General features: G+C 41.3%; 1 protein-coding gene across 1 annotated transcript; it reads right to left on the reverse strand.

Moving 5' to 3' along the window:
- Nucleotides 1-470: 470 nt before the first annotated feature.
- On the reverse strand, nucleotides 471-3,443 carry pou4f2 (POU class 4 homeobox 2). The gene is made up of 2 exons (XM_086083824.1): nucleotides 2,837-3,443; nucleotides 471-2,644 (listed from the first exon to the last, which is right to left on the reverse strand). The coding sequence occupies exons 1-2, from the start codon at nucleotides 3,071-3,073 to the stop codon at nucleotides 1,646-1,648; spliced, it is 1,236 nt and encodes a 411-aa protein (XP_085939950.1). The 5' UTR covers nucleotides 3,074-3,443; the 3' UTR covers nucleotides 471-1,645.
- Between the last annotated feature and the right edge of the window lie 9,377 nt (nucleotides 3,444-12,820).

Here is a 12,820-nt window from a genome sequence, read left to right on the forward strand (position 1 = left end):
AGTCGCCTGTTCCTAATATTGTGACGATACCTAATACGGTGTCTGGTCTACCCCCCCGCCCCCCTTCCCTGCCGTTGCAAGTTGTATGTAACGTTTTTTCAGAGGACATGTTGAGTGTCTCTCCACGTCTTGCAACTCCTTCCTAATCTTCATGTAGATCCCTTCAAAGGGTGGATTTAAACCCAGAAAGGTGCTTTTTACTGAGGGGGGGGGGGGGGGGGGGGGGTTGGGGGTGCTCGTTGGCAGCCGAGCTGTTTTTCTGGCGGCCTGACATCTGGCAACCCCCCCCCCCCCCCAACTGCTCCAGGGAGCCTTCCAGGCCTCCGTAGAGCCCCTGATTAAGCCTCTAATAGAATATTAGCATTTTGCTCTTGCAGGTATAAGCACAAGCCGCCTGGTCACGTGACACTCTTCTTTCCCCTCAATCATAACCCAGGCTGCATTTTGATAACAAAAATGTCAGCGTGTGATAGGGAGCCCAATGATGTATTTATTTATTTGATATTAGGAGTTGTGCATGCACACACGGTTGTGTTGCTATCAAGCGTTTTCCCCTCCTACCTTATCAATAAATAAACAGATGAATTCATAAATAGAAAATAACATTAGCATGTCTGGAGGTTTTTTTTTTCCCCTTTCCAAATGGCAAAGTTTGTTCTTTAATGAAACACACATTGCAATTGTTAAAACAAATTCAATGAATAAATTATAAGCGAGGAGGTTTTTTTTTTGTTGGTTTGAAATAAATCAACACATCATACAGAAATTAGCTTAGCTAAAACAGCAAATACAGAAGAAGAAAAAAAAACATACGTATAGAATCAATGTGCAATCGATGACATTATTTACATTTCTCCCGCTCCCAACAAGCGATCAATCGAAATTAATCAAAGGATGTGATTCGTACAAGCAAAACGACGCTTATATTTATACAAATAAATAAATAGCAGGGAGGGGAAAATTATATCTATATATATTTTTTAATCGATTGTACCACCTTAAACGTTAGGGGAAATGTGTGAATTTCTTCAAAAACAAGAAGAAGAAAAAGAGAGGGGGAGGGGGGGTCCCAATAAATATGTAATGAAGTAAACATGACCTCACTCCATAAATAGTTCATAAGGAGCAGGCCCACGCTGGATTGTAAACACTTTAAAAAATGATTTGATAAAATCTGCTGCTGATCCCTGATGAGTTTCTCAATCGCCCCCCCCCCCCCAACATACACACACACACACAAAAATAAATAAATAAATAAAATACGTGGAATTAATACGAATAAATTGCACGTTTAGACACGAAAAAAAACGAAAATATGCATTTACAAAGAGGAATATTTGGCAGTCATTATTCTGATGATGATGATGATTATTATTACATCTCTGGTGGACCCTGCAATGACTCCCAAGTGCTCTCCGTTGCTCGTTTTTTTCCGCCCAATGTCCGCTTCCGGTTGGTGAAATTCGAAGGTGAGTGGAATGAAGTCTTAAAAGTGAAGTCTTACTTTCACGTCCAACGCTCTTTTTTTTTCTTCTTCTTCTTCTGCACAAAGACATGAAAAAGGAGTGAGTCTCTTTTCTTCTTTCTTTTTTTTTCTTCTTTCTTTTCGGAACTTATGATACAAAGCGTCCGGTGTCCGCGCGGCTCAAATACAAGCCGAGTACTTCATCCGTTTCTGTTTCTGCCTCTGGTTGCAAAACCAGACGCGCACCACGTTCTTCTTGAGGTCCAGCTTCTCGGCGATGGCGGCGATCTTCTCGGACGAGGGTCGCGGCTGGATGGCGAAATAGGCCTCGAGCGAGCGCTTCTCCGGCGCGGCGATGGACGTGCGCTTGCGCTTCTTCTCGGCGCCGTTGAACAGCTCGGGCTTGTTGAGCTTCTCCCGGTGCGACTTCTCGGCCTCCTCCAGCCACGCCTGCAGGATGGGCTTGAGCGCGATCATGTTGTTGTGCGACAGAGTCAGCGACTCGAACCTGCAGATGGTGCTCTGGCTCAGCGAGCCCACGCCGGGGATCTTGAGCGAGGCCAGCGCGGAGCCCACGTCGGCCTGCGTCACGCCCAGCTTGATGCGCCGCTGCTTGAAGCGCTCGGCGAAGGCCTCCAGGTCGCGCGGGTCCGCGTCCACGTCGCTCATGCCCATGTGCGTCGGGAGCCCGTGCACGTGCGCCATGCTCAGCGCCGCCTGGTGCATGTGGTTCATGCCCGCCATGTGCGCCGCGGGGTGGCCCGGCGTGGAGCCGTCCGGGCCCGCCATGGCCCCCAGCGCCAGGCCCGGGGTGATGTGCTCCAGGAGGTCGCCCTCCAGTGAGTGGTGGTGGTGATGGTGGTGGTGGTGGTGGCCGTGGCCGTGGCCGTGGCTGTGGCCGCCGTGGCCGCCGTGGCCGCCTCCGCCTCCCCCGCCTCCTCCGCCGCCTCCTAGCGCCGACGGGTGCGAGATGGGCACCGAGGAGGCGGACGACGACGACGACGAGGTGCACGGCAGCGTGTTCATGGTGTGGTAGGTGGCGTCCGGCTTGAAGGGGCTGTGGTGCGGCGGCGGGTGGTGGTGGTGGAGGTGGCTCTTGTTCTGCGAGACGATGTCCACCGCGGCGAGCGCCTCAGCCCGGGCCAGCAGACTCTCGTCCAAGCCGCCGAATATATTGCTCTGCAATTGCAAATGGAACGCGCGCATGATGGAGGTCAGCAGGGAATTGGCACTCCGGTTTTCAACATTTCCACCCCCAAAAAAATCTCATAAAAATTCATTAAAACATCAAATAGGGAGGGGGTGGGGTGGGGTGGGGGGCGAAAAGTGGCGCTCCTCTAACCGCGATATTAGCGATAATAACATACATACCGGCGGTGTGGGGAGGCAAGCGCGCCGCATCGCCTCCGAGCTGGTGCTGATGATGCTGCTGTGGCGGGAGGAGGCGCAGGAGGACGACGAGGAGACCGCGTTGGAGGTGGCGGACGAAGACGAGGACGACGTGGAGTTGTTGCTGCCGCCCGAGTGCAAAGAGGAGTACTTGGCTTCCAGGCTGGCGTGCGCCATGGCGGAGAAGGGCTGCTTGCTGCTCAGAGACATCATCATCATGTTGGCGGCGGGTCCGAGCGAGCGGCCGGGCTCGCCTTTTTAACAAGAAGAAAAAAAAAAAAAAAGACGGGGAGAAAGGGGATGACTCCGCCTCCGCCTCTTTCCTCTCCTTCTTGGGATTTCAATCAATGTAAAGGAAAAAAAAAGTTATCACAGGTCTATTTTTTCAAATCGAACCCAGCTCGCCTTTCCATGAAAAAAATCCAAAATATCCCACAGAAATATTTAAAATAATCAAATTGAAAGAGTCCTTGTTGACAAAAGAATTTCGCAAAAGTTGAGTTGATTTTTTAATGCAAGAGAAAGTTTCCCGGCTCCCAGGTTCGGTTCCGAGGCTCCGCCACGATGCCGAATGCTGCTGGGACCTCAAGTGGCGACGCTGTGAGGCGAAGGGCAGACTGACTCTTCGGTCCCCGCCCCCTTTCTCTCCCTCCCTCCCTCTCTCTCTCTCTCGCTCACGCGCACACACACACGCGCACTCTCTCTCTCTCTCTCTCTCCCTCTCTCTCTCCATCACACACACACACCTGCTCCAGCCCCCCCCTCCCTTTTCATGATTTATTATTCTTCATTAGGCGCCGCATCGTTGGCGCCGCGGGGGGGACTCTGCGCATGCACACGGCGATTTGACCGAACCTCAACTTTCTGCTCCAACCTTTTTCAACACTCGAGGTATATTTAAGTTGTGATACAATAATTCTTGTTTTAATATCATTTGAATGTCAACATTTCGTTTGTGTGTGTGTTTAGCAAAAATACAGTAGCAAAAATGCACATGTCAATTTAAACGGAGTTCTCTCTCTCTATAATACACGTCGTGTATAAGTGTATACATTAGTGTGTGTGTATATGTGTACATATATATATATATATATGTATGTATATATATATATTATATATATATATGTATATATATATGTGTGTGTGTGTGTGTTTGTATTACATTGAGATAAATGTGTGTTATTAATAATTCAGTGGCTCAGCTGCTTTTACACGCTAGAGATGCAATAAGCAAGCCCCCCCCCCCCCCAAAAAAAAGATTACATTACAATTAGGAAATACATTTTAAGAGCAAAGTTGTGTAATTCGGTCGTGGTAGGACACATTTTAAAATTGGCTATAAAAAATATATATGTTTGCGTCATATTAAATTGTTGTTAGTGAGAGATTGGTCACTTATTCGGGAATCTAAAAATAAAATCATAAAATAGAGGTGTTTAAAAAATAAAGTCAACGATTGTTTTGATGCAACAACACGGGAAGTGTGCGTGTTCGTGTGAGTGTATACCATGTTACCTCCCCAGCGCGACAGGGGGCGCTGCAGGTTACCCCCCCCCCCCCCCCCCCCAGCCCCCACCCAAAGAAGGGGGGCGTGTGATTCCACTCCGGAGAGGCATCAAGTCATTCCAATCTGTGTGCTCACATATACTGCTTCACTGATCAAACAGTCAAGAAAACATTCATATTTCACCACACTAAATCGCCCATTCTGAAAATTTTACCCAAGAGTGAGCCCAGTTATAAAAAAATTAATAAATAAATAAACAAATAAATCAGACTTTTGAAGTCCAATTTTTAGTTGCTTTTTAAAATGAGGCGGAGGAGGATGTCCAGCAGTTGCAGGAATTGTCTTTAATGATACACAATGAAGTCTATTGCCACAAAAAAATATTAACTAAATTCATTTTCAAATTCATTTATAATATCGCATTGCTTAACAAATTAACATTTTTCATTTCCACTGAATTCAATAGGATTTTTCCACAAAAAGTTGCACGTGGGGGGGAAAAAAATATGACCCAAAATCCATCTTGTGAAAATAAATAGGTGTTATGAAACAATGTGGCTTGTACAGGAATTGCCTTAAATAATAAATAAAACTACAGAGTCGATTCCCAAGAGGGTTTAGTAGGATTTTGCGCAAAAACCAAAGGGGATTCATAGAAAACAGACTTGAAAACACAATCTTCGAATAATAGCTGTTATTGTCTTGACTGCCAGATCATCGTGGGACAATTCCCAAGAGGATTTAGTTGGATTGTGTTGCAAAAACAAAAAGGGATTCATGGAAAGAAAATCACAATACGAAACACTAAACACAAAAATTGATAATTCCATTTTTTTTTCAGTGAAAAAATTCATTCATGATTTGAAAACACATTTGATAATGAATAAGTGTTGTAAAAATAATATAGCTGGCAAAAGGAATGATCTTGAATAATACATAACACGATGTAGTCCAATCCCAAAAGGATTTAGTAAGATTTTGCACAAAAAAAGGAGGGATTTCGTAGAAAACAGACTTGAAAACACGTCATCTTGTAATGAATGGGTGTGATAATGAAAATCACTTGTACGGGATTTTGGCTGGCACAAAACAGAGTGATCCAAAAAAGAAAGAAATAGGCCTGCATGATGATTCAAAAGCACTTCAATAAGAAAATATATCCCAAATACTTTACAAATGTGCAAAATTTTGCATTCTCACTGAATATAGTAGTGCTTTGTAGAACATTTAAAACAAATGATGTGATTTTTTTTTATGTGATTAAAAAAACACGCAGAAATAGGTCTTTAAATAATAAAGCATGTAAATGAATAATTAGACCATCTCTGTAAAAATTCTGAGATGGACGAAAAATAAGCAATTGCTTGCCAAAAACTTGGGAAACTTTAACTCAACTTGACTTTGAACAAGATGACTTGACAAGTCATCTTGTTCATTAATCACTTAATATTAAGTAGTGAGAATCGGAAATATGGAAATATCATTTATAGCAGTGGTTGAGATTAATGTAGAACTCCATAGCAAACACAGGCAAATTTCGTTCACTTTAAAAACTCCTGGGTTTTGATGACAATGAACTTGGGTCATTTTGACCCAACTTTGGGTTGTTTTGTATCAACACAACCCATTTTGGGGGGTTGTTTTGTACCCAGATTTGGGACAAGTTGAGTCAAATTGAGCCAAGTAACGTGCTGGTACGATTTTAGATCAAAATTGGCTTCTTTTTTTGACCCAGCAGTTTTTGTGTTATTGAAAATAACACTTTTTTTCCCCCAATAAAAGGATTTTATCATCATTAATAATGTAGTGCAAGTCAAGCAATATGGCAAAATCTGAGCAGGTCAAAAAATAACCCAATAAGGGTCAAAAAAGGACCCACCCAGCTTCTTGCGTTACCCAAAAAATTGGGTCAAATTAATAACCCACACAAAAGTTGTGCTCCAAAAATATCTCCTTTTTTTTTTTTGGGTCCAAAGCCATTCTTTGTGGTTGTTTTGTGGGTTACTCAATTTTTTTTATGACCATATTGGATTAACAATTTTTCGAATATAGTGGAATTTAGTACGATTTTTCACAACAAATTGGTTTGTAGGAAACATTTTTTTTGTGACTTGAGAACACATCATTTTGTTCACATACTTATAAATGGATGTTACCAACATACTTTAGCATGTACAAGAATTGCCGCGCATAATACATGGCATACTATACATGCAGTGTATTATTCCCAAAAAGATTTTTGTGGGATTTTGTACAAAAAATTAATTAGTGGAAAATATTTTTTTGTGGCATGAAAATGTATCATCTTATAATTTAGCGACGATTATGAAAACAAACATTTAGCATAATGCCTCTTTTTGATAACAAAACAGCAAGGGCCAACATACAGTAGTAAGATTTTGCACAAATAAATAAAATTGAAATGCATAATTTTAATGAATTGTTTTGATAAAAAAAAAAGAACCATAATCCGCATATTTATTTCAGATGGTAGCAGTTGTCAATGTATTTAAATAAAAATATTTGCCATTATAATGTAAAATAGTTTATTTTTACTTAATTTGATGGAAGTGGTAAAGAGAAGATAATATCTGATTGTGAAAACTAAATTCAAATAACGGCAAGAAAGCCTCCAGGAAAGGCAAGTTGTGCAGTTGTTCCTTCACATCTGTGCAAATCATCTTCCAGGCGCCGTCACACGTGTACAGTAATTGAGAGTACAATGGGTTTTTTGCTGCAAGGTGTGCAGACTTACTCTGCTTAAAAAAAAAACCATGAAAACATTTTTTTTTTTTTTTAAAGCCAAACCTCGGTGGAGTTCAGCTGGGAGAAAGAAGAAGAAAAGTACACAGCGCTCACTTCAAGGCTCTCCGGCAGCGGAAAAGTGCAGCGTATGAAAAGAAAAGTAAAACAGAGCGAGCGCAAGCAGCAAAGCTACAACTCAGGTGACTTGTTTGCTTTTTTTTTTTTTTTTTGCTTCTTCTACACTCCCTCACTGCTGTATTCTTTACACAAAGAGCTTCGCCTACTGCTGCTCTACCCCCCCCCCCACCCCCCCACCATCATCGTCCCCCAGGAGCTCTCCATGTTAACAATCCCAATTACACACCAGACCACCAGAGACAGCTGTTTTTATTACCGAATCTCCGCTCGGAAGCGGGAGGGAGTGAGAGAAGGGAAGTGGATGAAGTCTCCCGACTGCTTCCCAGCTCCCTCCTCCCGACTCCGAGTCTTACGAGCGGGAGCGGGAGGTCGGGAAACGGAGGCTTTATCTATATTTGATCGTCTGCTCTGTACCTGCGATGGTGATCACGCCTCCGAGGCTTTAATGTGTTGTTTAAATGCATTGGATAAAAACAAGGGGATGGTTCGACGTCGTAGGGCCTCTCTCTCTCTCTCTCTCGCTCTCTCTCTCTCTCTCGTGGTTGGCCGTGGAAGATAATGACGTAGCAAATCGCTGCTGGCTCCCTCTAGTGGTATGAGAAAGAATCACAGCCTAAGTGCAGTTCAGTTGTCTTTCACTTTTTAGTAGACACATTTATGTTTAATCCTAGGTTGTTGTTTTTTTTCATGGAAAAATGCTGTCTATATTGCAGCTAAACTAAGACTAAACACATCAAAAGCAGTAGAATCCGTAACAACAGGCTGGCAAATAGTCCCAAAGACGATAGGCCGTTACACAGAAAAAAAAAATTAAACACGGGGTCCCACAGGGCTCCATACTAGGACCACTTCTCTTTACTCTGTATAAATGAGTGTTCATTTTTCGAAAGTACTTGACAAAGTTTTGTTTGTGGATGATACTAACCTCTTTTTGGTCCACAAAAGCTCATTTGAACATATCCGAAATATAGCCTAAGCAAAAATAATTTTGAAATTGAATCACGGTTTAAATGTAACAAACTCTCCTTGAATGTGCAAACAGTTATATGGCTTGCATATTAATATGCTATTTATCTTTTTTTCCCCTTTTTTTTTTTGCTATATTGTTTTATTGGTTGACAACTTGATGCCATGGCTAATTAAAGGTGGAAAAACTCCACAAACCACCAAGCAGGTGCCAACCTTTTGGGATTGTGTTGCTTGCTTGCTAGTGTTTCTGTAGCCTGAGATTTCAACCGAGTCCGACGCGCTGCGTGCGTGCCTACAGGCTGCTGGGGCAGCAGATGATAAGGTCAAGTCTCATAATAGTGTCACATAGCTGTAGGTAGTATGGATCAATATGGAGGGGAAGAAGGCATATAATACCTGACGGACACTCAAATAAAAACCTCTCTGGCAAAAAAAAAAAAGAAAGATGAAATGAAATCTTTTCACTCTGCTTTTGGCGGCCGCCATATTGCTTTTGTGAGATGGAAGTCACTGTACAATATAATAGCACATATGTCTGTTTGATGACATGAACACTATTTACATAACCAATAAACACGTTTTACTATGTATTTTTCAAACATGTCCATTGTCCCTAACATATACTTAAATTGTTTTAATCTTTCTTAAAATTCTGCCCCTGAAGCCATTTTCACTTATGAAATTTGGTCACGCACGTTTGACATTTATTTTTTTATTTACTTTTTTAAGTGGTCCTTCAAAAAAACAAACTGCACATTTTGTTCAGTAGCTACTAAATTTTGACCATATGCATTAAAATAAAAAGATGACACTAAATTAGGAAACATTTTAGTTTTCATCTTTGAGTGTAGCAGTGAAGTTTGATGACTTGCCATAAAATGCAAAACTTAAAGAACTCTCCCGTCCACTCTCCCTTGGCAACATAAAATTTTGAATTAGAAACACGAAAAAGTGTGTGTGTGCGTGTGTGTGAGGGGGGGGGGGGGGTGGGGGGGGGGTGGGGGGGGGGGGGGGTGATAATGTTCAGAGAAAAAAACTCACAAATTTACAAGAAATTAACTGGCAAATTTGTAACATTAGAAAGTGGCAAATTTGTAACATTAGAAAGTGGCAAATTTGTGAGAGGCAAACTCACAAATTTATGAGAAATTAACTCACAAATTTATGAGAAATTACCTTGCAAATTTGTAACATTATAAAGTGGCAAATTGGTGAGAAATAAAATCATAAATTTACGATACATAAACTCACAGATTTCGCGAGAAAAAACTCACAAATTTATGACAAAAAAACTCACAAATTCACGAGAAATTTACTTGCAAATTAGTAACAATATAAAGTGGCAAATTTGTGAGAGTAAATAAATAAATTTATGAGACATTAACGCACAGATTTGCGAGAAAAAAACACAAATTTACGAGAAAAAAACTCACAAATTTACGAGAAATGAACTTGCAAATTTGTAACATTATAAAGTGGCAAATTTGTAAGAATAAACATCATACATTTTACGAGACATAAACTCGCAGGTTTGCGAGACATACACATAGCGTAATCCGTTTAAACGTTCTTGAAACTGCCATTTTTGGAACATTTTGGACATTTTCAATCCAAATTTACTCCATTGACATCAAAGTTGAAAAAAAAAAATCATCCTAGAGTAGATAGTTTACGCTAAATAGGGAGGAATTACAATTTGTGTCATTGTGTATTACTCCAAACTCACATCTCTCAGTTGGACAAGGTCAGAACGTTTCCATGCACTCGAGAGCGCGTCATGCCGTGTACTGCATTTAATGGAAACGAGGCCTAACTTGAGTGAACCTGACCTCCTGCGACAACACGCGCTCCGCCGAGGTAAAAGGCGCCTTGCGAAGGAAGTAACACCTTCCCGTACATAAAGCATGTCAAGTGCCATGCAAAGTGATTAATGCCGCGTAGAAGTCGGGCTGAGACCGGGGCGAACATCCCTCATTAGTTTGACTGTCCCGCACGGTAATACATTGCTTGTCAGCGGCGTGATGCTAATTGACCTCCTTTCCCCCTTTCTTCTGCACAAATGAAAAGATTTCCTCCGCCCTGTGATGGCGCGTGTCACGATGTGATCCGACAAATTAAAAAGCTCTCGCCTGTCACGCTGTCATCGCCGCCTCATCAGCTATAATGATCATTTTCCCTCCACTGCATGCGATTGTGTGTCGCACAGCCGAGCGGCGCCGCTGTTCATCGTCACTCTCACCTGCGTTTGTTTATTGTCTATCAAAGAGGATGACGCCTTGTTAGCCCAACACGATCGAAAGCGATGCTAGTTTTCTGTCTATTTACATTCATCCAAAGCTGTGTATGTCCCTGATGTTGTACAGTTTAGTATTTGACCGGCGTAGAAAATACAACTCAAATATTTCCTTCCCAGAGGAGTTGCAGCTAATCTTTTTTTTCAGCCCATTTTACTTACTGTCGGTGCAATTAGTCAATTTTCCAAATACTCACACCTATATTCACTTGTCCCAATATTTTTGGCCATAAGGTGTACAGTACCCCGGCTATTTGCGGGGAATAAAAACCGGGCCGGCCATGAATAGCAAAAATCCGCATAATTGACGGCCACTGAAATGTATTGGGGAAACCAACCCAGAAAAATGTTTTAAAAACAAAACAAAAATCGCTGATAAACATTCAATAAGCATTTCCAATGAAAAACTAACTGCATTAAAAATATAATTTAAAAATGTAAAAAAATTAATAAATTGAAAAGAAAAATTCAAATATATGAATCCTGCGAAAAAATTTCAAATGGAGTTCCTCAGGGAACTTTACGAGAGCCATTAATTTTCTATGAAAGGTCCTGAACCATTTTAGTTTATAATAGAAAGAATATTAAGTAAAAATGTGCAATGGTCCACATGTCCCAACACCTTCTTTGTCCATGTAAATGGTTTTGAATTAAGTTGATTGGGAAATCCAACCAAAGTAACAACAAACATTCAGAAATAATTTCTAGTGGAGTCCCTCAGGGAAACGTACTAGATCCTTTCATTTTCTTTCAAGGTTGTCTTTCAAAATCAAACTTATAGCTGCATCGAAGGGACCATCTCCGCATTTTCTTCCATCTTCATTTCCTGTACTCCTCGTGGCCATTAGCCTTAGCACGAACGCTATCTGCCAACTGTGTGAGTGTAACGTTATCTTAATGTATGCGGCATACAGCCGGCGGTGTTGACGCGCGGTGATCAAAGTGAGCCGTTCAAGAGGTTGGACAGGGCCACGAAGACGCAGGTCTGTAACGCTAATGATGTTCAAACGCTCCACTGGTTCACTAGGAATGAATCGCCCCCGCCCCCCCACGACCCCCTTGTGTCCTCCCCTCCAGGAGGTAATGGTGCGTGGTTGGTTGGGTGACAGGTGTCAAGTGGGCGCTCCTTAAACCATTCATCTAGCTAAGTAGAAAGCAAAAGAGAACTTTGATTTTACTCTGTGTACTATTGATGCCATGTTTATTGTATGCAAGTAGTTTAGAATTAGCTCAGTGTTTAATCATCAGTTATGTCATCACATATTGGTCACATTGAAAAATAATAATAAAAACAACACTGTGATAATTAGAGCCTAGGAAAAAACATCATGTGACTGTGTCGGTGCTATGCCGCCTTAGCGTCTGTCGTCATCGTGGCAATCCCGAAACATCTGCCTTCATGGTATCGTTAGCATTAGCATCAGTGCTAATGTTGCTGCTCAGAGTTGCGTGAGGAGTCATGAATGAAGGCCAGGTAATGTCATGATGGTGTAGCACTTGATTGTGGTAGCTTCTGCTCGTGTGTTAGCATTAGCATGATGCTAACATTCAGAGTTGCGTGAGTAGTCATGAATGAAGGCCAGGTAATGTCATGATGTTATAGCACTTGATTGTGGTAGCTTCTGCTCGTGTGTTAGCATTAGCATGATGCTAACATTCGGAGTTGTATGCAGCGTTTGGACAACCTTCATAAAATTATGACACACTTTTACTAAAATACACGCTTGACTTACTTTTCTGTTTTATGACATACTGTTTGATTTAATTTTATTCTGTATATATTTGTAGTTGGATTATATTATAGATTCAAGGTATACGTTTGTTTTTACAATTGCTTCTGTGTCGTGTATATATTGACTTGGATCATTGTTTGGTTGACAGTTTTGTATTTAACCATCAACATTTTTTCTATATTAGAAAATAAAAAATAAAAAACTAATAATACAATTATTGCATTGCAACAATATTATATATAATATAAAACAGACAATGATCACCCATCCCAAAAGGTTCATACACTTCATACATTAAAATCAACTAATGATGAAAAAAACACAATTTTCATATATTTTGAATTAAATAAACTATTTTGATTGTGCAGTATAGTTTTTTTTTAAGTATTAAATTATGTGTATATATATATATAACTATACTGCTGTTCCATGCCTGACTCAAGAGGTTAGTAAGTAAAGGAGCGAACATATAGAGACAAGCAGGTTAGCACCCTCCCTATAATATGTGTGTGCGTGCGTGTGTGTGTGCGTGTGTGACCACACCCTTAACCATGCCCGCCTGTCTAAGCAGAATCCCGCTG

This window comes from Leptonotus elevatus, chromosome 8, assembly GCF_054856555.1.
Source record: "Leptonotus elevatus isolate MCC_2025b chromosome 8, RoL_Lele_1.0, whole genome shotgun sequence".
Classification (NCBI taxonomy): domain Eukaryota; kingdom Metazoa; phylum Chordata; class Actinopteri; order Syngnathiformes; family Syngnathidae; genus Leptonotus; species Leptonotus elevatus.

What these genes read in the sequence shown, in the direction of transcription:
- pou4f2 (XM_086083824.1), bottom strand. Translation starts at nt 3,073, where the DNA reads ATGATGATGATGTCTCTGAGCAGCAAGCAGCCCTTCTCCGCCATGGCG. An exon ending in CTTGCCTCCCCACACCGCCG is followed by an intron (nt 2,645 to 2,836) that starts GTATGTATGTTA and finishes TTGCAATTGCAG; the next exon opens with AGCAATATATTCGGCGGCTT.